General features: G+C 40.1%; 1 protein-coding gene across 1 annotated transcript in view; it reads left to right on the top strand.

Annotated features, from left to right (window-relative positions):
* LPAR1 (lysophosphatidic acid receptor 1) overlaps positions 1-26,085 on the top strand; it is a 70,874-nt gene that overhangs the window by 16,976 nt on the left and 27,813 nt on the right. Inside the window, exons 2-3 of the mRNA XM_008923264.2 lie at positions 6,864-7,032; positions 18,150-18,897. Coding sequence (XP_008921512.1) covers positions 6,973-7,032; positions 18,150-18,897 — 808 coding nt within the window. The 5' untranslated portion in view covers positions 6,864-6,972. The remainder of the gene's footprint in view (positions 1-6,863; positions 7,033-18,149; positions 18,898-26,085) is intronic.

Raw genomic sequence — 26,085 nt, 5'->3', positions numbered from 1 at the left:
GTCTCTCAGGCTGCCACCGTGGCAGCAGTGCAAGGGGGGGGAGCCAAGGTCAACTCCCCCTGCATTCCATCTGGCCGTCCCGGTCCAGCTCCGGGACGTCTTTTGAGCTTCTTAGCTCCTCTCTCTCTCTGGTGCTGCATGTCTAAAACTCTTCTCCTTAATAGGAGTCCATCTCCCTCTTTTCTCAGAGGGATCTCAAAGGAGTTTTGGGGGGCTGGTACAGTCTTACCCCCAGAACTCTGTCTCTCAGCCTGCTGGCTCTCTTTTTTCCCGGCTCTCCTTCTAGGAGTCCTTTCTCTGGTGCTGCATGTTGCTTCTGCTGCTCCTTCAGTTCAGGTTCTTATCTCTGGCTCTCTGCCACCGTTTCTCTGGTCAGTGCCGGCTGCTGCTCTGTGCCCATGGAGAAAACATCTCCCGGCATAACTACAGGCACCCAGCCCAGCTTTATGCTGTTCCAGGTCCCCGCAGCCCCCCAGCCAGGGGCTGGGAGGGCCCAGAGGGCCCAAGGGGCTCAGAGCCCCTTCCTCGTGGCTCTACAACATGGCCACCTCTCCTCAACAACCAAAACTACAACTCATCTCTTCTGGTGAGCTTGTGGAATGTTGACATTTTTGCAGGAGCGCCCATTGGGCAGAACTTCAAAACTTCCAGGGGTTTCCACCCCTTGGGGTCTACCACTTTTCTTAGCCTCTGGGGGAAAACAAAGTCCAAACCATGACACTTACATAAGATAGACTAACAGCTGTATTACGCTCCTGAAAGTGGAAACTATAAGTCTCTTTTAGCTTCAGGAAGCTACAGACTTCTGTGGAGCAGTTTTTAAAAACTCTTTGAGGTGTACAGATGTGAGTTGATGGAAGGCAGATGGGAAAGTACAAAAGATGAGTTCCTTTCCTCTTCTTTTGGGGGCTTTGGGTCTTGTTTGGTTTGTTTGTTTGTTTGTTTTTGGGGTTTGGGGGGGGTTTTTTGCATTACTAATATACTTTGGGACTTCTGCATTTTAATTTGATCTTTAAGTGACATTCCTTATTCCGGATTTTTTATTTTTTTGTAAGATACTTTTTGGGAGCCTGGGCAAGTTGAGGATAAATTTCCTAAGGTCGTGTTTGTTATTTTGTTTTGATTTGGCTTAAATAAAAGCTGAGTGCTCTGGCCAGCTGCTGCTGTTTCAGTAAAGCAGTTTGCAAGCTGATACACAGCTAAACATGCTGCTGTCTTGCTTTTGATGCTGTTAGTGGCTAAAGAGTTGGTTGCACTATATTTTATTCCCAACGTATGCTTTGGCTGGCAACTTGCAATCAAAGCAGGCATCATACAAATGTAGAAGTAGGTCTATAACTTATGTGGAATCATTGCAGTAATAAAATCTTTGAGTCTATTGTGCATCTTTGTGGCACTGAATAATTTCCAAGACAATTGTTTAGGGCATTGGTGCTCTGAAGGGTCAGCAGTAGTAGACAGTACCTGTTTTGACATGTTCAGTGACTGAGTTTGATCTGAACTTGGGAAAGTTTTTTTGTCCTTCTGCTTTTTGGGTTGTCAAAGTCATGAGTGCTCAGACTGTTACAAACAAATAAAACAAAGAAAAAAATGCCCACAAAACACACAAAAACCTCAAACAAACAAACACACACCAAAAAAAAAAAAAAAAAAAAAAAGAAAAGCCAGAAAACAGATGATGTGTTCAGGATAAAAAGAGGATATTTTTCAACAGCCTGTAGAGGGGAATGCCATTCATGTAGTCTAGTCTGCTGGGGTATCCATGTTCTTTTATCCTGCTCTCCCCAGAGATTTTGAGGTGGGTCAGGCAGCACACTGGAGACCAAATGGCAGGTAATGATGTCACTTGCTGTCCAGTGGTCTGGCTGGGGGCTGTTCTCCTGCTCTCTCTCAGTGCCTGTGCAGGAGGCTGTCTCAGCCTGTCTCGCTGATAACCCTTTTGTGAGCCTTCCCCATCGCACAGGACATCCTGTAAATGCAGCTCTGCCAGTGCTTCTGCAGCTCCACTACAAAATCTCATTGTGCTACCGTACAGCCAAACAGTGATGGCAGGAGAGAGTGCTTAGTACCAACTGATTCTGGGTTTTGGGCCAACCAACTCAACTGCCCATTGTAGTTGCCAGTTTATTTATTATTAAGTCATTTTTTGGTGACAGTGAAACATTTAAAACTGCGTTATCCTTTTTGCAAGTCTCTCTCACTTTCTCCTCCCTCCTTTCTAAGCCATAATGATATTTTGTTTTGCTGGTTTCTTTATTGTTCATCTATTGTGTCAGGCTGGAAAATGATCCTTTTTTATTTTAATAATTGCTCTGGAAATGTTTGTGCTCAAACAGTGCAGTACTTCACCAAAAGTGGAAGTTATGAGAGCAGAAATGGCATGGATAGAAATCGATGCTATTGGATTAACCTACTCTGTCTGTGAAAGAAAAGTCCTGATCTCTTAAACAGTATCTGCAAAGAATTGACATTTTACGTCAAAGTGAACTAGCTATTGATTACTGCAAAGAAATTACTAGATAATTTCTCTCCAGGGACAGGAATTTGATGCAAAAATGTTTCTGGATAAGGTTTGATTTCCAGTTGAGATTTGGGCACATATGTGTGCTGTGTTTTGGGGTTGAGGTATTGTTTATATAAGCACTTTTTACTCTGAGTAGCTCTTTCGTGTCTTGATGCATACAAAAAATCATTTGCCTCTGTATAGTGTGCTAGCTTAACAGTGACAATGAAAAATTCATCTTGTTTCCTATGAGGATCTCAGTTTGTTCTGCAGATGTGAATGAGTAGCTCAGTTTCATTGCACCTTCAGTCTGTCCTTGATCTTCATTCTTGAACAGAAAAATCTGTTCATTTTCTTAGGGCTGATTGTAACTTTTGCAATATTCACTCTTGCTAGTGTGAAAGGGCAGAGACCTCAAGTATGTTTTACTCTGCATTTTGGTTTTGGTTTTGGTTTGGTTTTATTTCAATATTTGTAAGGTAGAGATTTCCTATTGTTGTGTCTGAACTGTTTCATATGTTAGCAAATTCCACTCTGCTTTTCTAGACAGTGAAGTTTTAAACTCAAGAAATGTCTGGCTTTACTGGCAGTAGCTGTTTTCAGGGGGGGTGATGATACAACCAGCACAGGAAACACTGAGCTTGTCACTTGTTTTTGGCACTCCCCTTCCAGACTTCCACAACCCCTCAGTAAAACCTCGCAAATCCATTTTCACAGTGAATTTATTCATTCTTATGAAGAGCTTCCAAGTGGGCAAGAAGCTATAGCTCTGTAGTTCTTAAGCTTTACTCAGCTAAAACACATTTAATAGCTTAAGGTCATACAGTATCACCACCAGAAATATGTAATCCAGAAACTTGAAGTCTGTGAAGTCAAGCCAAAGTGGTACCAAAGGGTGCTCTGGTAACTGTACAGGAAAGCAAAGCTGGAAGAAGGCAACAGTGCAGGACACCTGGTATTGTCTGACCCAGGAGACAGCCAGAGCTTGTGAAAACTCAATTGCCTTTCATTCCCAGAACCTTAATGTAGCAGAGGCACTGCATATTTGTGGACCCAGATGAGATACTCAGTGATACAGAAGTTGTTGGCATTGCTGTATCAGTGCAAACTTGTAGATCACAGTGTACTGTGCAAAAAAAAACAGGGAGGAATAAGGGTAACAATTTTTGTCACTGGATTTGTAATGGATTTTCCGAAAGCAGTTCCTTCAAGATGATGTTTCTGTGATACACAAAAATTTCTCCTAAGTACTCCAAGTAATGACAAAACTGCATGGTTCCTCTTTTCTGTGGTATCAGACAGCTGATCGACAAGGCATGATGCTTAATCATGGAATTTCAGAGAACAGTATGTTTTATAGTCAGGATGTGTTGCTTCACAGAGGACAAGAAAATTTATAATTTTCATTTTACAAATTTTAGATACTGACCTAACATGTTTCCCTGGTTTGCAGTTCTCTGGATGTATTCAGTGTCTGTCAAGAGAAGGTACCACACAGAGTATTTGCCTACACCACCTGTAGCTCCGGTGGTTAGGAATGACATGTGTGAATCTGCTTCTAAATTTCTGTATTTTTTTTCAACGCTTTGTAGTGCAGCAAGCAATCAAAATCTCATTAGTAAGAAGCAAATCTTGAGCTTTTGTGTTTCAGACTTTCTGTTTAAAAAGGCATTTCATTTTGTGTCGTAATGTCTTTTAGCGAAGTTCATTTGAGGATCCTGTTCCCTTTGTTTGCAGATCTTGAAAACACAGGCCTGCACCCTGAACTCACACGGGTATTAAGTTAGGAGCCACCTTTGTTTTCTTGAATGGAGTCTGCTTGTTTTAGCACTGCTGTGAAAGCATAGTTCCCTCTGTACTTTATTATTGCTGAAGAGGAGGCGGCAGGTTGGGAGTGGGGGGACAGTCCTTTTGTACAGTACAACCTGTTTTCAGCTGGGATGAGCTTTTATGAGCCTAACCATTGGCAGAAAGTCTTTATCATTGTGAACATCATGCTTGGGAGGTAGAGAAGCAAGGTGTTTGCCTAAGAACTGTCCTTTTCCTAGCCAAATTGAGGGATCAGTGAAATACAAGTAATGAAAATACAGATAGGTGTAGAAGGGGACATATGAAATGGCCATGGGCTTAGGAATTTTTTACTAATGTTTGTTTTCTATTTCTTGGAGAACTGATGAAAAATGACTGCAGGCATATTTCCTCCCTCATCTCTCATTATGTATTAAATGCTCATTGAATTTTGTGGGTTAAGCTTTTTCTGACATTTGTGTTCTACCTGGAGTACACAGAGCTAGCTAAAGGCTGGACAGACTTCAGGGAGGGAGTTTCTTAGTTTTTTCCTTCTGCTTTATGATCCTTCATAGTAAAATTGTTCATTTTCTCTCCTTTTTGTGTGGCAAACAGGATTCTAAACCTACCTCTGGTTTTGGTTTAGATAGTATTCCTTAAAGTCTCCATGAACTGTAAATTCTTCTCTACCTTCACTATGGAAAAGTGGCAGCATTTCAGGATTAAGAAGAGAGAAAATATTTTAAAAGAAGCTAACAATGACCTGTTGTAAAGTCGGTGCAGTGAAACTGCTGCTCTTATGCATGTTTTGAGAAGAAAAGAAACCGAGGTCTTTTGAGATCTTATTTATGTTACAATTGCAACAGCTTACAAGACATTGATGAGATGTGCTGCTTGAGGATTTTGAGGCTGTTGATGGAGTTTTACTGAAAATCACTCTTTTCTTTGTCAAGTAGCGAAAGCTCCCCTAAGTCAGAATTTAGAGTTGATGGTGCCTGTACACTTTATTTGTCAGGTATAGAGGAAAAATAGAAAATTGACAAAACTCTCATTTTTAGAAGGAAATAGGAAGCCTGGAGGTTCTGTTGTTTCTTTGACGTTGTGAAGGCTATCTTGGAGAGAGGCTAAGTCTCCGTTGTCTGTCCTCTCCGTGAGTATAGTAGTAGGAATTTGGGGCAAGGAGTGGAAAGAATGAAAGGTTACTAGCCAGAACTAAGTAGGAAAGAACAGGGGTCACTGGAAAGCTATATAAAGATGGAAAAAGTGATCCTAGAGCTTGGAAGATGAGACAGCTACATGTGACGTAAAGCATGTGGGGATGTGTTGAAATGTGAAGCAGGCATTTCAAGATGATGCTTTTTAAGAAGTAGGAATAATTTCCACAGTGGCATGGAAAGGCTGAGTTTAAATGAACAAGATCAAAAAAAAAAAAAAAAAGGCATAACTGAATCAGAAAAGCATGCAGAGCGTAACTTTTCTACAGCACTTATCTGTACTTCCTTGGCTTGGTAAGTGTTGCCTTTGAAAAAATGAACTGATTGCCAGGAAGTTACTGGGATTATCTGTATAATTACACCGTGGCCTCAGTTTGAAAAATAGCAGTTAAGTTTGGAGTAATTTCTGGAATGTTTGTTGGATGCTGATTACAATTAGCATGAGTAGATTTCTGCTATGACTTACAGAATAGGAAGTGGTAAATATGGAGAGCAATAGGTCTCTCTCCTAAATCCTTTCTGTGGTGACTAATTAGCAACTTGTGTTGTATATGTCTAGTCTGATTAGGGGGAAAAAAAACTACTGCAGTTTTTTAGTCCAGAATTTTTAAATGGGATTTACAGTGTTTCCTGCCCACCCCCACACCTTATTTATTTGGGGTTTTTTGTTGGTTTTCTTTGCACAAAAGAATAGAAAAAGAAAATAATAGAATATATGTGCAGAAGCTGGATGGACCTTTATAAACATGATACCTATGAAAATGCCTTCATTCTGTTGGATCAGCTGATCAAACTTTGCATGGCAATTCAATATATTCATGTATTGCAAATTTGTGACTACCTGGAAAAAAGGATAGCATAATGTTTTAAGTTGTTTTTCTTAATAAGGAAGAAAAGTTCATGTGATCACTGAACTGTAGAACAATAGTTGTTGAGGGAATAAATGTATCTTAAATTCTAATAGGTGTTTCTATAAGTATTCTTTTTTTGGGGAGGAGGGTTCTTTTTTCTTTTGTTGGTGGAAAAAATTTAACGCAGTTCCAATGTCTCTGTAGGTGACCCTATTTCCTTTCAAATCTGGTCATGGTCTATGCATTAGCCTTCCTGCTGAACTCACTTTGTGTGAATTCTAGTTTGTGTGGTCAAGTGGTTTTTGTTGTTGTTGTTGTTGTTGTTCTGGATCAAATTCTGATGTGCTCTTTGAAACTTCTGCCAAGTCTGTTGCGAATGGTCGTGTAAGCAAGTGGGGCTGTACAAACTCACACACTGGTATTGCAGCAGCCAAGGAGCTTGGTTGTTTGTTGACTGTGCACCCAGTTCTCTTGTTACTCTCAACAATTTTTTTTCCTTCCTATTAGGAGCAAATATCAGCATGACTAGAGTCTGAGGAAGGGCTTCTTTGTTCCTACCAGGAGTTTGCGGGTGCAGAGGAACAGTGCAAGCACAGCAGGGACATTTTAAGCTACCATGGATACCCCCACCGATTTGGTGCCGTCCTCCATGATGTCCCAGCCTGAGGTGATCGAGGTGAGTAGGCCACAGTGGAACTTTGACAGGTGAACTGATTGAACCTCATTGAATCCTAGCTTTTTCTCTCTCTCATTTCTGAGTGTCGTGGGAATTTTTCCTGGAATATTGTGTTAAAGACACAGGTCATTTACTAAGGATGTTGTTATACTTTGACACATGACATTGCTGTGTTATACTGCTATTTGTAGAAGAAAACATATGGCAAAATATGATCTTTATTGACTCCATGGAGATGATCACTCTGCTATAGTTTGATTTTTTTTTTTTACTGTGCCTAATAAATACAAAGTAGAGGGCTATAATATGGATAAATTGGAATAATACCAAAGGAAAATTCAGGTTAGTGTTCTTACCAGAAAGGTTTTAAGCTAAAAGAAGCAATAAAATTGATAATACACTTAGAATTACTAACACACTAATCTTGCTTTCACGAATCCAAGTGTGTCTTTCAGACTTCATATTTATAAATACCTAAAAGATTTCTTTAGCTCTGTGTACTGAACACCAAGTACTTGTGTATTCTGATGAAGTAAAAACTACAAACTGAAAAGGAGATTTTCATAACAGTGAAGATTTCATCTCAGAAAAGTATTTTCAAAGTCCTCTTGACTTCATAGAGACCCAAGTACCTGTTACAATTTAAAACTTTTAAGGATGTGTATTTTTCTGAAAAGGGCCCCACAACTGATTAACAGAATACCTGGTAGGAGGTGGATGCTGAATGCTTCTGTTCCAGGCTGCCTAGCTGCTGCCAGACTCTTCTCCATTTCTGGGGAAAAGCTCTCCCTGACCATCTCTGCACGTGGTCTGCAAGACACTTGCACCCCTGTCTCCATTGGTCATCTCTTCAGAGCCTTCTTTATGTATGAGAAATTTGTGTATCTAAGGATTGTTGTTTAGGACAAATGCCTTCTCAAAGGGAAAATAAGATCAGCTATGGTGTGTGTGAGAACGGGTGGAAGAAAAGCTATCACTTGTAAGAGACATGATGATCAACACAGTCACCCTTCTGTTGTGTTGAATAAATGCACATGTCCTGGGTCTGCAGGGAAGTTTTGGCCAAATAAATTCTGCCTGGACTTTTGTCACTAGGCCAAAGACTAGAAATAAATAGATGTTTCTGATCATTAGTTAGTAACCGAGACAGCTCTCTGTCCATGCTTGAATTTTAGAGACTGTGTTTCAATGAGATTTGTCTTGGGAGCCAAAAAGGAATTACAAGAGGAAGCAAAGGAAAGACTCGTATCTCGGTGTGGGAAATTATGGCAGAAAAAAATATCATTCTCTCAACCTTATGTTGTAAAAATAGGCTCAAAATTGATATCTGTAATTGAAGAGTTACATGCTTGCATGAATTCCCACAGATATCAGTAAATCATTGTGGATCTGATGGTTGATATAAGTCTTCAAATATATGTAAAAGGGTCAAATCTCCAAAGAATCAGCTGGGAACCATGTGTATATTTCTGAGGATAAGGAAGACCTTTTTAACAGACAAGGACATAGTGAGACATATATAAAGAGATAATCACTGGATGGAAGTATTGAAGTAAAGTGTTTTTCATAATAGTACTACAGGTTTGCCTTTCGTATTTGTGTTGACATACAAATGAATTTTTGGATATAGTTTAGAAAACAGCATTGATTAAAATACTTTTTTTTTTTTCCCCAGAGGACATTATTTTGCCTTTTAAAACTGAGCAAATGCCACAGTGTGCTGCAGAAGACATTTAGAGACTAACGTTTTAAGGAAGGACTTTTTTTTTTTTTTTTAGACTTGGAAGTAACCTTGCATGCTTTTTGCATGAGCTAGATGGCATCTTAGTTACAAAAAGAAGTGTTTTGCTACTTTACTTTAAACTGTCTTTATTTTTAATCTTTTTTTTTATTCTTTTGTCTTTAAACTTTCCTTTAGTTTTGCCAGCATAGTTGGCTTTCTTCACATTTAGTCAGTTTAGACTCAGAAGTAAATATTATGTATTTTATATACCCATATATGTACATGTGCATGTGTGTATACATTGCACTAATAAATACTCCTCTGCCTATCATCAGTCGTTTTACTGCACTGAGCAAACAAGAACAGATGCTTATTTACCATGGGAGAGACTTCCAGAGACCTCAGCAGGAGGTTTTGCAATCCAGAGCCCACCCTGACAGGTTTTTGCTTGAGCTAGCATCCTGCAGATGCTCGTGGTGGCACCACGATAAGGGAAGTTCCTGCTATCGTGTAGCTGCAAATGGTTCTTTTCCCAAGATTTGTCTTCTGAGTCGGGTGTCAAAAGATTCACATTTTGAAAAAGTTTTCGAAGGTCACTTCTCAATATCAGATGTGAAATTGTTATTACTGTCTTAAAATATTCTTATATAGGAACTGCTTTTGATGCTCTCCACAGCCCTGTATTGAAGCAAAGCGTTTGCCACAGTCATGTCTCTTCATCCCCTCCCAATGCAGTGACCTATCCAAAGCTCTCATCTTCTTTCCCCGCCCCCCAACATCTTGTTACCAGACACAAGTGATGACTAAGAGCACAGGCATCTTGGTCATGTGTAAAGGTGAAGGATAAGTAAAGTTCCAGGGTAGTTTATCTGTCCATCGCTGAGATCTGAAATAGAAGATGCGTGTGGGACAGTGTTCCCCATATGTCAAAGAAGTAAACGAAACAAAAAAATTTTCAAATATGCTTTGAGTTTTTGGCAATGGTGTTTTATTGCAGGACAATAAATGATCTCAAATAAATCACAATAAGTCACAATATGTGATTTATACAGATTTCTGATTAGATAAGCCATTTTGTTCTTAAAGAGAGAGGAATAAAACGTTAACAGAGCTTTTTGATTTTTAAGTTGAAGATATTTTGTGGTACATGTTATGACTTCATACCTCAGCTATGTATAAGCAAAATGATCTCATAGAAACCTGACTAGTCTGATAATGCAGTAATCAGAAAGTTAAATCATTCTTTAAGAAGCATTTAGCATCCCAGTGGGCTTTGCTGTTTGCAAAAAAGAAACATCACAAGTGGTGATCTAAACTGATGAAAGTACTCTGTGAAGTGATTAGCATCTTCTCTCTTTGTGCATGGCATGAGATGAATTCTGCAGTAAAAGCTTTGAAGAAGAAATGATTTGAGCTCCAGTTGCTTAATGAATCAGGGACTTCCAACAGTGCTTCAGAAATGCTTAAAACAAGAAAATAACAAAAATTCATCATTCTTTCTTTGCTTTTGCCAGCAGTGGATCCTATCAGCCAAATACTAGAAGTAAATGAGTACATTTAAATAAATACCTTGCAGCTGTTCCAAAGAGAAATCCAGAGCACTTTCCATTATAGTGGCCTTTCATGGCCAGAGCCAGAAAACACTTCTCCTGCTCTGCACCATTGAATACTTTCTATTTTCTCCTCTCTTTGTTTGAATTGGAGTGGAAGAGATTTAAACTATCATTGCCACAGAACGGTCATTCTTTTTATAGTATGCTTGGGAATAGACTGCTGTGGGATGGCACAGTTGTTGTGCTGTGTTATTTTCTCCAACAAAGTTCCAGTAAGATTTGTGTTTTGGATCTGATGCCCAAATTTCTGCAGTCAACAAATGTGTAGATTTCTTTCTCCTCTTTGAGCTGAGTAAATAAATAAGCCTCTTTACCGAAACAGATCTATGGTGGTGATGAATAAAGGAAATGGGAGAGCAAAAGGAAATGATGAGGCTGGTAGAAACAGTTTAGAGTTCATCATCATGGCCAGGCTTCGCAAATGAAGATTTGGGAAGGCTCTATCCACATTTGTTACAGGCACACTGGTGGCTTATGAGGCCAATACGAGACAGAATTTAGAATTAGATTAAAAGTATATATATCAGAATAGAAGTATATCCACCTAGTTACAGACATCATAGGGGAAACTAAAATACTAGTATGTTTTGTGGGTTTTTTGATTCTTATACTAGGTGAGATTACTGGGGGTTCAAAACACATCTCAGTTTTGTTTAAGCTGACCAATACTGCCTTATAGGCAGCTGCTCAGTACTGTATGAACGAGTTACTTACAGAAACACCATTGTTGCTAAAGCTCAGAGAGAGAAAGATTTTTCTACATTCTGTTCATGTATTTCACAAATATTTCAGTACATAAAAGCAAAGAAACCCATATTGTCTAATGTGTGGTTTCATAAAAAAATTTTTTTGCTATGGTAAACACGGGACAGTCTTCTTGTTTTCATTTTTATATCTCAATTTCCAACCCCAAAATGAAATTTGCTATGTTTATTAACATAAGCATTTTGCTTCTAGGCTAAACTCTCCCAAGTGCTCATTTTGCTGGTTTGCTTGGTGAGGAGTGATGGAAGGTGTGCCCTGGAGATGGAAGCAACCCCAATAGCCTACAGCATTTTTTCAGCATAAAATGGCAGTCTTTCAGCTGCTATAGTCAATAATTAATTTCCAGCTTGGCTTACTGAGCACCTATCTTGGCCTGAAGGATGCATGTTGTAAAGTATTATGCATGGAAGCTCCCTTGGGATGTCTTAGGTGGTTTTTTTTTCGCCCTTTCGTTATTTTCACTCTGGTTTCTGAATGCACAGATAGGAGACTGTGTTCTGCACCTCTCTGGTGCAGAAAAATCTTACCAGGGCTGGGGTCTTTGGCAAAGGTCTGTCCTGCACTGCACTCATCCTCACAGCAGCTTTCAGGGACTCACAGCTGGTTGGATATCTCTTTATGATGTTCAGGTTGAGGGTAAGGCAGATAGGCAACTGGGGAGTGAACTGGGCAAGATAGTGGAGAAGCCCTGTCAGCATCATGACAAAGACTTTTTTTGAAGACATAAGAGGTGGAATATTTAAGTCACTAAATGAGATGAGGGAATATAGTTGTCTTCCTTGTCTCCCACAAAGCCACAGGTGGTTGAGCTTGTACCCGTGTTTGGCTAGTGTTTGTGAAGCTCACCTTGTCATGTAAGCTCCCCTAGAAGTAAACGAATCTTGAAGAGCTTTGCAGAAACCCTTTCTGTATTCTGTAGGGACACTTGGGTACAAGTAACCAATCTGGGGTCAATATGCTCTCCGTGTGGCAAAGCCAATTAGCTTATTTTTGCAATACCTCCACATTACAGTGGTGATCTCCCTTGAGAGAAGCTTGGAAGGCAGAGCTGAAGGGCAGAGAAAAAACAAATCCTTATTAATTGAAGTATATAAGGCATCATAGCAATACAGGGGGAGGATGTGATGATGTAGAACTGTGCCCTAATTCAAACAACCTTCATTTCCACCTCAACTAGAAAATATTCATAAGATATAGGTAGTACTTGTGAGGGACAGAGCTCATCAGAAATCTTTGTAAAAGGAGCAACAACAAAATAGTGTCTGAAGTACTGGGTAAGTTGCGAACAGGTGAGTTTACTATCTTTTTGGGTTTTTTTTTTCAGTTCTTCTAGCTTTCAATATCATAAATCTCCTTTTGCTTGCAGAATTCTGCAATGAAAGAAACTTCATGTGCAGGGGTGTGTGTGCAAGTGTGCACACGCTTGCAGGTGCATGTGCGCTTCCTTTCTGCAGCAGTAGAAAACAGAGAAGTTGAAACCACAGAGCTCGAAATCTGGGGCCTTCTTGGGCCAGCTCAGTGTGCTTCTGACCATTACTGCTCTTCATTAATGCTCTTGTGTTTGAACAGGGAGTTTCATGGCTTCTAATTTGTCTGTCCTCAAAAGATGTAGGGCTGATTTCAGACCTGATAGTTAGAGACTCTGTCATCTTCCAAAAGAAAGGCGTTTTCAGAGTTAGCTGGACTTCCTGAACTCACACATTCCTTTTTTAACTCGCGGAAGCTTTTTTGAACCTGCTTTTGTAGTAGTCAGCAGTGAATAAGCTCTATGGAAGGTCAACAGCTTCCCTGGTTTTATAGCCAGTCTGTGGAGGTTGTAGTTTCCAACAGGATCTGTGTCACTTGTCAATTAAACAATAAAATTGCCTCTTTTCCCAGTGTTGCTGATGCCTGGGTCTCTTTGCTACACTGAATGCCTACATATGCTGAGCTGCCATTTCCACATATAAACTGTAGGATACAGAGAAATTCTCAGTTCATTTTCTAGTAGTTGGTATCTTTGTCAGCTCTAAGACTCTGAAGTAATAAAGCCTGCTATAAAAGCATCCTAAAAATTACTGGAGATGCTAGCTGTTGCCACACGATCCTTAAGTAACTTCATGCTTTATCATGTTGTAACAGAGTTAAAGAGATCCCCTTACAGAGAGATTAATTTCCTCCTGTCTTTTCAGCTATGTGAAGGGCAAAATGAGCCTAGTGAAATGAAGTAACCTGCTGGGACCAAACCACCATATCTTATCATACAGGTTTTTCTTAAAGTCCGTTGAGTGAATTACTTTGGAAGATGCAATTTTGAAGAGGAGGAGCTCTTGGATGTTGGTGGTAGAGTTTTATGCTTTCATTGTGCAGATGAAAATGTATCTGTACATAAGGTTTTTTAACTTCTACTTTTATCTTTAAAGGAAACACTGCTTTTCTCTTTATTTTAAAGCTTTTGCTTCTTTTGTGTTCTGCAGTTTGAAAAATAGTTTATGCTTTTCATTAGGTAGTAGAAAAATTTTTTTGCAAATTGGATTTTTTTTCCTCATCTGTTACAACTTTACTTTCATAAAGGCCATGTTTAGCAGTTGTGGGTTGAGAAAGTATTTACATATTGGTTCAATTATTCCTATACTTACTTGCTTATCCTTATTTTAAAGATATTAATTTATACCCTTCTTTGGGGATTTTGAAGCTGGCAGTTTCCTGAAGTTTTTCAGCTCTAGCCCTTCTGGTATGTTGGTAAGCTTAAGAGTATTTACCAAAGCTGAAAGCAGTGCTACTGATTTTCCATTTGCTGCTGCACTAAATGTAAAGATGTAAGACAGTTATCTCTAGTCTTAGTTTGCCATTCCCATATTAGCCAAATAAATTGTTTCTCATCTCCTCTGTGTTCTGGGTAAGAAAATAGTAGCATGTCGAGGTTAATTCAGTAAAGGAAAAAAAAAGAGAGGAGCAGGCTGTGTTTGGAGAGCTTAGGGTTAAGATATTTTTAAGAGTTTTCCTGAATATGGATTCATTTTTGTGGCTTATAAGTTTGAAAACCTCTGTAAAAGTCAGACCTTAGTATTCAAAGAATGTTCAGGTCTGTTTCTCTCTGCAAGAAATAACTGCACCTAGGCATACAGAGGGTGGGGAGATAGGGGCCCTTCTTTTCTTTTTTTTTTTTTCCCCTTCCCTGTTGGGACTGAGGAACTCTCCAAACTCTCAGATTGCAGAGAGGTTTTAAACTGATCATTTGCCCCTTAGGCACCCTGTGCTAACTAATGCTTCATTTAGGCAGTATCAATCAGTAGTGGTTGTAAACTTTTTGGCGCTTGTTTTCCACCCTAAGTATCTCTCCATACACAGCCCTCACCCAATGGGCTGTCACTCACAACTGAGCTGGCAGGATCCAGAGATCTCCTCCCACCTTCCTGCTCCAGGCAGCCAGTGCCTTCTTCAGTCTGGTCTCTTCCCCAGGAGGGGCAGGGAGTAACGGGCTAGTCACCCAAGGTCATCCCACTGTCAAACTGCCCCGTGCTGTGGATTCAAATCCTCACTCTGTTCTTTAGGCTGTGATGGAGAGGTGGAGCAGCAGTAAGATGAATCAAACACAAAACGTGGGAAAGTTGCTTACAATGGCTGTTCTTCCCAGTCTCCCCACTGCTACCCCAGTGGTGTTATCCCATATAACCGGAGGTAAGGAGAAAACCAGACAAGTATAGCAAATAATGGCTGAAAAGGCTAAGGTGAGGTTCTAGCCATTGGATGGCTACTTGCTGACTGTAGAACAAGAGTGAGTTTTGCTTATTAAGTCCTGGTGCCAATTTTCCTGGTCTGTATGTACTGTGTTGAGGTTATAACTACCTCTCATGATACTGAGAGATTTAACTCCATGTACTCTTGGAATTTTCTTGTTCTGTGTTTTGGGACAACTGGGTCCTGAGTCAGCTGCATATGGTGAGAGGGGATTTTGATTTTAGCCTGCTTTTACTCCATCTCACTTTATATGTCTTGTTGGTTTATAACTCAGACGTTTTCTTTTTCTACACGTTGTGTTCTAGAGGCTTTAGTTAACATGGGCAATTTGCAGCTTAGTTTGTTTTAAACTTCTGTTGAGATACACTGAATGGATGAGGTAAATCTCGGGGCACCACACATCTGGCTTACCCAGGCAATGAAACACACTAAGTGAAACTTCAGGAAATTAAAATATAAACTTTCCTGCCCCTTTTCCTGCAGGGGCAGGAGAGGGGATGGAGCTGCCTGCTTGCATATGTCTTTTTGGTATGTTAACACTTTCAGTACTGAGAGATACATTGCATTTGCCTCTTGTTGGAGCCTTTCCAGTCAGCATCATGGCTAAATGTGATGCCTTGGGATTTTTATGTTTGTGACCTGGGAGGTCAAAACCTTCCGTTATGATATATGCTGGCATCCGAGAAAGCTGATCATCTGGAAGTCCCCTTTTTGAACTTTTGCCAGAAAGCTGTCTCTTCTTGTGCTCTTCTTTCCCTTGGGAGTGAAAAGATTACTTTTAAAGGAGATCTCAGGTTTTGGATTAGAATGCCCTAAAAACAAAGCTTCTCCAAAATCCCTTATGTGAACAGTGTTTTGTTTTTCTATCTTCAAAATGAGAGAAGCAGCAAGTAAGCCTCGTGCTAACTTCCCCGAGATTACTCAAGTGCTGTCATGTCTTTAAATTTAACAAGTCTGACTCTGTAGCATTTTACATGCTCTTATGAGTGTTGCATACATGCAGCCCTGGCTTGGCATTTTATGAATAAGTCAAATTTTTTTTATCTTGTTTCAGATTTCATATGCAAATGTTAGGGGGGATATTACAAAATCAAGGAATAATTCACACTCTAAACCTGTGTGCAAAATAAAGACACAAAAGAAAAAAGAAGAAAAAAAAAGTAAAAACATGATATCTACCACATTTTAAATTTCTGAACTAAAAATATGTGTTCTTCCAGGTGTAGCAGGCCTCTTTCCAAAGGAGCAACAGTGGAGCAGGAATCATTATATATGGGCAGCAGGCATCTGAAAGAAAAAATTAGATCAACAAATATATAGGGAAAGAGAATTTATTCAGGACTGCAAAAATCCACTAGATCCTGCATCCAGATATTCCTACAGAAAGCAAAAACCCCATGTATTCACATAATTATTGCAGATGTTGGCAAGCTTTTATAAGGGCCACTAATTCATTCATATGACTTCCTCTCTCCCTCAAGGGTTCTTATATTTGACCTGTTATTACTACAAGGTCTTTAACCAAAGAATTAAAGCCAGATGTCTCGTAGCTAGGTCTCCTTTTGTTAAATATCCCTTGTAAATAATTTTTTTTCTATGCAACAGAAAGATCCTACTTGAGAACTTTTAAAAATTCTTAAATAATTAAGGCCAAAAGGCTTCAAACCTAAGATATAATGTATCCTAAAGGAACAGTAAAAGTTTTATACTCACTGTGCTGAGAAATAGTGTTTACTCTAGCTTTTTTTTTATCCTGGACCTTCAAATGTTTCTGATCGATGTTGAGGTTGGAAGTAAAATCTTTCTAAAAAGACCTTTTTCTTTATCATAAATTTAAATGTCATGCAGTGCATTTGGGACTCATGAGTCCAGTTACTAATTCTGTTTCCCAGTTCTGTACATTTTTGATTTCAATGTGAGAGTTAGTTTAGCTGTAGCACTTCCTGCAAAATGACTGGAACTGTCCAAAACATATGATTTAGTTCGTATGTTTTAGTGGGAAGAAATTATCATCTTTTAGTATTGTTCATCTGTTCTTTGATTGGGCTTGTTACCTGGTTTTTTTGCTAAAACTGGTCCTTCTTTTGTAAAAATTCAAGTTTAGTCAATTGAGTCTCAGATCCATAAAAGCGGCACAGGCAGGTCTTCTGAGTCTTTTTTTTTAAATTCTTATTTTTACATCCTCATTGTATACATGTGCTAAACAAGGAACCAGGTTGTTATTCAGAGGAGTTTCTTTTCCTAAGCTTTGCCTTTTGGGAATCACACCTCAAGTAATTGATTGTAACTGAGAAAGGAAATTCATTAAACATTTTCTTGTGAGCCAACGGTTTTATGCAAAACTTCCACATTCTGGTGAGGTATGGGGCTTGTTTGTTGCACCCATAGCTGTTCTTGGCAGAGTACTCTGCAAGAAAAATTAATCCTGTGTTCCCTGACATAGCCATAACAATATTTAATGCCGGAAATAAGGTTAGATGCTTTTAACACTAGTTAAGCCAAATATTACTTTTCTTATGTCTTGGCTCACTCCTACTTCAAATTGGAATAAGTCAGTTCTGATATGTTATATTTAAAAGCATTCTGTATTTCAAACCCTGCTTAGAAACAGGGCTGATGCTCATACAAATGCAGTGTCAAGGTTTCTTTATTGTTCATACAAGCCTTTCATGTTCTATGGACAAACACAGCCCTTGATAATTCACAGTCTCGGAGCATACTGGCAATCTTAATATTTAGGGTGTTCTTTCTACTTCTTAAGACAGGACAAGAAGGAATGCCCCGATGGAAAACTGAAAGAGTTAAAACCTGCTCGTAAATGTGATCCACTTTTTCTCCTCTTTGAGAAGCTCTTCTTTTAACATCACTACTCTCAAACAACAGTTTTATGCACTGATAACATAAACAAGGTGTCCTGTAGCAGAGTTAACTTTTCTTACTTACAAATTGCATGCTTTTTCCTTTAAGTGAATATTTGAGCTGGTCTGCTTGGCCAGAAGCTCGTTTTCTATGCAATTTACGGCTACATCAGAAGTCCTGCTGGCTCCCAGAGCAGATGGAAGCACTTCTGGTTGCTTCTAATCTGGTTGCTGTTACTAGACTCCTCAGAGCAATTGTTTGCGAGTTGTGGAATGCCATTTGGTCTGAAAAAATAAATTTGTTCTGAAGCGTGTTCCCTTCCTGTCCCCCTCCCTGTTCTTCATGCATGTCTCATCCATGGAGGCAGTCATATGTTTTCAGTTCTGATGTCATTCTCTTTTTGTTTTTTTTTTCTCTTTTTTCCCCTCTTCTTTTAGTCCACAGCCATGAGCGAACCACAGTGCTACTACAATGAAACCATTGCCTTCTTTTATAACCGAAGTGGAAAATATCTAGCCACTGAATGGAACACTGTCAGCAAGCTTGTAATGGGACTGGGGATTACCGTCTGCATCTTCATAATGCTGGCCAACCTCTTGGTAATGGTGGCTATTTATGTCAACCGCCGATTCCACTTTCCTATTTATTACTTAATGGCAAACTTAGCCGCTGCGGACTTTTTTGCAGGGCTGGCCTACTTTTACTTAATGTTCAACACAGGACCCAACACTAGAAGATTGACTGTAAGCACCTGGCTTCTCCGTCAGGGTCTCATTGATACTAGTCTGACAGCCTCTGTAGCCAATTTGTTGGCCATTGCTATTGAGCGGCATATTACAGTTTTCCGAATGCAGCTGCACACTCGGATGAGCAACCGGCGAGTGGTCGTCGTAATTGTTGTTATCTGGACTATGGCCATCGTCATGGGTGCCATACCCAGTGTCGGATGGAACTGTATTTGTGATATCACTCACTGCTCCAACATGGCACCGCTCTATAGTGACTCCTACCTGGTCTTCTGGGCTATTTTCAACCTGGTCACTTTTGTGGTCATGGTGGTCCTATATGCTCATATCTTTGGGTACGTTCGCCAAAGGACTATGAGAATGTCCAGACACAGTTCTGGACCCCGCAGAAATCGGGACACCATGATGAGCCTCCTGAAGACTGTGGTCATTGTGCTTGGTAAGTGCTTACTTTCCCACTCTGTTCTCTCCTCTCTGTTTCTTATCAGGTAATTTCAGTAATGCATGTCTGGCTTCTGGGAGGGTCAGCAGCATTTAGAAGACTCTAGAAGAGGCACAGACAATAAGAATGCCCAGAGTTCATTACTGCGTTGGCACTAGCAAGCATATTTGTGGAATTTGATAGAAGAAACTTAGTCACTCAGCCCTGTAGTATGAAACTGGTGAAAATCCAGAACCCCAAGATGTAATGTGGTGGGGGTTTGCAGCAATGCATGTTTAAAACCTATTGTAGCAGCCTATCACATGCAAAGTTTGCCCTTTCGCCTTTGAAGATGCCAAATAGCTGAAAACTTAAAATAGTACAAGAAATCTCAATCTTCCACTGAAGTACCTCTTGTCTTCTTTTTTGCTACCCAAAAGGTGGTGTGTGTATTCATGCAAAACTCTGATATCTGGAGAACAATGAGGAACTACAGGCTATTCATGAAAAGATTGTGTGTTAAGCAGGACTGCATATACCATTCACTTAGGTCTATAATGTTTGGCACATCTCAGTATCTGTAACGTGGAGCACTGATGTTCTCCAGCACACTGCTGAGGAGGTACCTAAGCATTAGGTCTTGGAAAAAAGGGAAATGTGAGGAAAATACTGTAACACACTTTGGACCCAGGAGGTTCCTGTCATTTTGTGAATGACTTTATTTGGGTTTTGTCTTGGGCTCTGTTTGCTTATGCAGGAGCACAGCCCGACTACTGAGTATCATTGCCTGGTGATGTTCTTTGCAGTTTGTTCTTTGTTGCTGCAGATGACAGTGAGCTGAAGGTGGCAGGGATGGTGCAGGTTGTCTCCTTGTCCCAGCATATGTTCCCACCTGTTAGGTCTTCCAGCACAGTACATGGGCCTCCTGAGATTCCAGTACCCGGTTGCATCAAAAGGTTGCCCTAGTAGTCCATAAATGCAACAGTATTCGGTCCAGAAAGCCCCAAAATTTAGCCCCGTTTCTCACTGTGACATCATGATTCCCATAGCTTTACACCATGACTTGTGCTTTCTACCACAAACATGACAGAATAGTTGCAGAGGTTTGGTGTGAGTCACTGTGTCAACGCACATGTTAGTGTAAGAATTTACGTGTTGCCCTTTGATCTAGTGATTAGCTTTGTAACCAGAATGTGAATTGTGCATTTAACTAACCTATTCAGCCATTGATAAGATGTATTCCTACATGTCTTTCTCTTCAGGGAAAGAATATCTATGAGTTTTGCAAGGGAGGCTGTAGTGATGGGTAAAATCTCGACTTCCTGGTGGTTTGGAAGTCTCTCCCTCCCCACCTCCATGATCCTCCTGGCAGAAGGCAAGATGAGGTTAAGAACATAAGGAAAATTCAGGTTTTGCGGTCTTTTTTTGGGGAAATAGATCCTTGTTTTCCTTCCTGAAGGAATTACTGTTCATACAGCAGTGGAGTATTTCCTGTGAGGTGACAGACTGGCTCAGACTTGGAAAAAAAAAATAAAAAAAAAAAGTGTGTGGAAAATAGTGAGCACTTACACCAACACAATGCAGAAGTAAATAGTCACTGAATAAATATCAGATGTCAGCTAATCCCAAGCATGTATGGGACTAGAGGTATGTATGCAGCTGGAAAGGTGCATTGTTGCACTGTCTTTTATTCTCCTTCTGAGCAGAGGTCAGAGGGAAGATGTACAGGCTGCTCACTGTGACTACAACAGTACAGGTGCACAAGGAACATAAGGTGACCCTTTTTTTCCTTAATAAGTACCATATGTTTTTCAGGTATTGTTCTGGAAACAGTGGAACAATTCCTGGGGTTAAGTGACATTAACTAAACTGAATGTCACTCCAGTTTAACTGTAGATGTAGTTCAGTAATACCTCTGATTCCTCAAAGAGGCAAGACTTTTCAGGACTGCAGGTAGCAAGTGTTGAAGCTTTCTTCAAAATTCAAACAGGAACTTATTTCTTGTTACTGCTGCACTTCATTCAGTGCTTTGCACACACTGTACTTTAGCACCTCTTCTAATCTGCATAAAACACTGTTTACAAAGAGTGATAACATACTATTTTATTAAATCTGTTTGACGGAAGCGAGGCACTCCTAGGCTGTGACACTCTTCACCTTGTACTTGCAGCTCCCACCTTGGTATTATTTTACAAGGGGATTGGGTTTTAATTTGGTTTGGTTTGGGGTTTTTTCTTCAGCAGTATGGTTTCTTTGGCCGGAGGAGGTCAGTCTCAGAGCTATAGTATAAAGAAGCAGCAACGCTTCCACATCCTAACCACCTGTAAGACACTGTTACAAGATAAAGATGGCTGGGAAACAACTGTGGGATTTTAGTGTAGGGTTGTGTTTGGTTTTTTTTTAATTTAATAAATAAATAATAGACTGAAACCAAGAATTAGGCTTTGGGGCAGCCACAGAGACTTTTGGGGAGTTAAATGTTTGTGCATCAAGGTGTTAAGAAATGTTCATTAATTGCCATTAGTTAAGGAGTGCCATCCCATATTGCTGAATTTGCATTTCCAATGGAGGATTGTTTTCTGATTCTAAAGAAAAAAGCTAAGCATCACTTCAAAGAGCTGCGTAGGTGACATATCTCAGAGTGGAGTAGGCGGTGTGGTCAGCCTGTTGATCAGGTGGGTGTGCTGCTCTGTCACTACTTGCAGTCTCCCTATAAGTCTGGCCTAAAGTTTTCATAAACAGAAGATTTTGTTTCAGGTGTCATATTTTCTGAACACTTTCTTCAAAAGGTAGTGCTGCAAGTTTATCTTGGGAAGGGCAGAAAAAGTGTGTGTCTTAGGCTGCATGGAGAAACTTGCTGAACACTCACCTCATGCAGTATGGCTTTTTCTGCATCAGCGAACTTCAATAACACAGAGGAAAAGAACCCCTGCCTTTCTTAATGGTGCAGATTAGGGTAATAATACATTGCTGTTTAGGGCAGAGACCAACTTTTTGCAGGAGGTGAAGATGGGAAAGGAAGTGTTTCAGTTTATTCTGAAGATCCTTCTCCCTCCTCTTTTGCCCCATAGCTGAGTGGGGAAGGGAGCTGGTGTGTGTCACCCTGCTTTACACAGGAGAAGACAATTCATTTTGGAGGAGAGAGATGGTGCCCAGGCATCCAAGAGAAAACAGAACTGGGAGTCTGGGTAAACGTATGAGCATTGGCAGAGGGAGACAAACCATTCCTCATGTTAGAATCTTTGTTGAAATGCTGCTCAGCCATAACTAACCCCCTTGTGAATTGGGCAGCAATGAACTGTTCATTTGACTTTTAAACTTCCATAAACGGGTGTCCTGGAGTTATCCTCCTGGCTGTACTCCCAAGCCACGCTGCTCCTGCACGCAGAAGAGCATCTTTTCCCCTGTCCCCATCCTCGCTGTGTTTTGGGGACAGGAGGGGGAGGGAATTAACACAAGAGTTTCTTGTTCATTAGCTGCCTAGCATGGCCTGCCCTCCTCACGCCTTGCTGCCTTGTCCGAAAGGGGAAGAGCTACCCTAAAGGGGGTGCAGTCCTCCAGGCGGTGATGCTGTCAGCATGTGCGGGGAGGATGCCAGCTGCCTCTGACAAGAGGGTGATTGTGTGGGGAGGGCTGTGGCCGCTTGACGCGCTGGCTGGAGCGGTCGGAATCTGGCACACTGTGTCATCCCACAGAGCGGGTGGCATGCTGAATCCTAGGAACAAGTCAAAAGCAGAGAACAGATTTTTTTCTTCATGCTCTTTTGTGTTTTTTTTCCTTGAGTAAAAGATTTTAAACAGAAGGAAGTGATTTCATAGCTGAGCCCTTTTTTCTTCTAACAAGGCTGCTTTTGAAATCTTTCAAAAGTAACAAAAAACATAAAGCTCTTTCTCTAGACCATGTCTTTCCTTTGCATTGGGACTAAGGAGGGACTGATCTGTGTACTCCACATAGCCATAAAATCACGTCTGGTCTGGCTTGCAGCTTAATGACACTTTGCCTTTCACCACCACCAAGTGTTCCCTTTAAATGAGCAATCAGGGAACAGGCAGAAACTGAGCTGATACATCAGCTGAAACTTGGCATTCTCTCTTCCGTTCTCCACGTTTTCTCACGTTACATTTAAAGACAAAGCTAAACTGTTTTTCTGGTGAAGGTCATAGTGAGACACTGAATGGATTTGGCTGGGCCAGATGCAGGTTTGGCTTTTTTAAGAAGCAGTGAAAGCAGCAAATGAAGGATTTCAGAGCTCAGGCCTGGAAAAACTAGCTCTGGTCTGGATTTCTGTGGCCTGGAATAAGGCAGGAAAGGCTAGGGTCTTTCAAGTGTTCCTATATACCTGCATTTGTAGAGAATTACCAGCTTAGAATGTTACTGCTGAAAAGCTAGCCTATATTTCTCCTGCCTAAATGCTAATGAACCATCCAACCTTAGTTTTTCACCTCATGTTGTTACAATGTGGATAACTCTACCATGTTCCTCCATATGCATCTTTGAGCATTCTTCTCTGTTTAGAATTGAGTCTGTAAGATTGCCATACTGAGGTTTTGTAACTGAATTTTAAATAACGATGATAGCAACAACCCTTCTTGTGTGTATTTTACCAATCCTGACTATTAGCCTTCTGTGTTATGTGAGTTCCCAAGGGTGTTTGGGCAAAATTAGGCATGCCTGTTGAGCCAAGCACCACAGCTAACCCCCAGGATGTAGGGAGAGCAAACAGTAGATTCGTGATTTCTTTACAAAACACCCTTTATGTTCCTGGGAAGTAAAAAGACACTTAAGACTTCCCGCCTGTAAGATCATCCTCTTTGTTTGCAGGAATGAGGTTTACTCTGTAAGATTGGGAAACTAATGTGGGCACACATGAAAAATGAAGGTTCTTTTTGTATAAACTCTTTTGATTTAAAGGAGTCTTACTGTGTTTGAAGGCAGTTCCTTACTTATTATAATGAAGGAATAAATGCAAGAAAAACATCTGGAAGTTCAGTATAAACATCTGGACGAGTAGAACTGCTCTGCAACAGCTTTTTTCTTGCCCTCTCTGCTGCAGTTTTGAATTGCACAAGACTTATTTTTGTAGCTTTTCTTTCACATCTAGGTACCAAATGGGATTGGAAAGCAGCAAATAACTACATTAATGCATGTGAATGTTCACGTATGCTGTAGCTAGACAGTTAAAGCAAATAAAGTGCATTTTTGATAACTTTGACCTTTCTGAATGATTGACTCATATGCAACATTTCTTTTCAGGATCAAAAAAAATGGAAGTTCTGTGAAAGCACATTTTTAAAAAGACATTTTCAATGTCTGCACTGTCTCTTTTGACATGAGGTCTGGATCTTTACTTACTTTCCCCCTCATGCAGAAAAATCACTTGATTATCAGTAGAAAATAAAAAGACCATGAAATAGGTCTACAGCCTGATCAACAGCACATCATGTCTTGACAAAGGCATGTCTGATGTCTTTATTTCCATACCCCTAATGCAGTGCCCACTGGTTAACTGGAATGGTTTATCTTTGTTGTCCTCTGAATCACAGGCCTTTGACCTACCTGAGCCTTATGAAATATATTTCACCGGTTACCTGGTATGTGGTCCTGGACTGGAATGGAGATGATCTTGTCTAGACAGAGTTTGGTTATGGTGTCACTCAAAATTTGACAGACCTTCCCTATGCATGGAAAGTTATTCTTGTAGGCCAGAGCAAGCATCAGCCCTGGTAGCACAATGCAGCTTATGAGAGGATCTTTTGGAGAAGCCAAGGTTTAACTGTGAGCCCAGTGACTGGAAGAAGATCAGCTATTCACCTCCTCCTTGAGGAGTCCTTCTGGTGTCGAGAGAGATGAGCCCTCCAGCGGCATTTTTCCTGAGATGTCTGAAACTAAGGATGTCATCTTAGCTTGGAGATGTCCTTCTGTCAGGTTGCAGTGGCCCCATGGGGGATAAAAGCAGCATCCAGTTGGGCTTTTTTCCTTGACTTTATTACCTTTTCGTTAGAAAGCCATGCTGGGCAGTGAGATCAGGCAGGAGTTCATACGTGAGCAGCATTTTTCACAGCTTCTTCTCTGGAAGTGAAGCAGTGTGAAGCCATAAATACCGTGTTACCCTGTGGTCAGCACAGGGGAGCCAGTTCAGAGTCACCAACCCTGTCTGACCCCTGCATCATAGTAACGTCACTTTGTGTATTGATTTAGTCCTGGCGGAAAAACAAGGCAATAAACTCTGGAACTGGTGCAGGCAATACAAGTCTGAGCATCAATGATTTTCTGTTCTAGCACACAGGGTGCAGTTATGTGCAGTCCCAGTGTTTTTAGATAAGTATATTTTAAAAGTGCATAAACTGTAAATTTAACCCCACAGTCGAATAAACTGAGAAATGTTGCTGATGGCTGTAGTCTAAATGGAGAGCTCATAGAGTTTACAAAATAAATTCTTATTACTATTGTATGGAGAGGGAAGGTTTGTCATAGTGCTTTTAGAACTGCAGTGTAACAGCAATACTTTCAAGCTGTATCATCTAACATTTGCATGAAAAAGTGAAATCTTAATTAAAATTATTTTTTTAATAGCACATGTTATCTATTCTATGGGATTTTTGATGACTTGGATTTCTTTCTCTTCTTTTAGTGGAAGGCCTTAAGAGTAGTTCTGATTGCTCCTCAGAAGCTTCCTTGGAGGAAAATAACACATACAGTTTTTGGGGGGGTGGTTTCCAGGGTTTGCTGTTTCTACTTTTGATGTATTAGGTATTATGTTTTTGGTTTTTTTGTTGGAGTTTTTTTCCCCTGTGCATCCTAATAACATTTTGGTATTGACTTAAAAAACCGATGTACTTTCAGCTTGCAAGTAGATGAAGTGGAATGGAAGTCTTTATATTATTACATGTATTTCTTAGAAAGTTACATTATGAAATCATTCTGATTTAACAACAAAAAATAGGATTTTTAGTCAGTGATTCATAACAAGTGGACTAACATTTTTATGTTTATAAATGTAGATGTCTGTATTTCTTTTTCTTGCTAAATACAGCTTGATTGCTATATTAGATGGGTCTAGCACTGTTTGGTAAAAGGAAGGCAAATTTTCACAAAGAACTGTTAAATATCAATTAGGTTTTCTGCTTTCAGTTAAAATAATGGAGGCAGGAAAACTTACCAAGGATCTAAGCTGTAATCTCTACATAATTATGCAGTGATAGTAAT

Source organism: Manacus vitellinus, unplaced genomic scaffold, assembly GCF_001715985.3.
Source record: "Manacus vitellinus isolate BGI_N305 unplaced genomic scaffold, ASM171598v3 scaffold_9_pilon, whole genome shotgun sequence".
Taxonomy (NCBI): Eukaryota; Metazoa; Chordata; class Aves; order Passeriformes; family Pipridae; genus Manacus; species Manacus vitellinus.
This window is presented reverse-complemented; position numbering and strand designations above follow the sequence as displayed.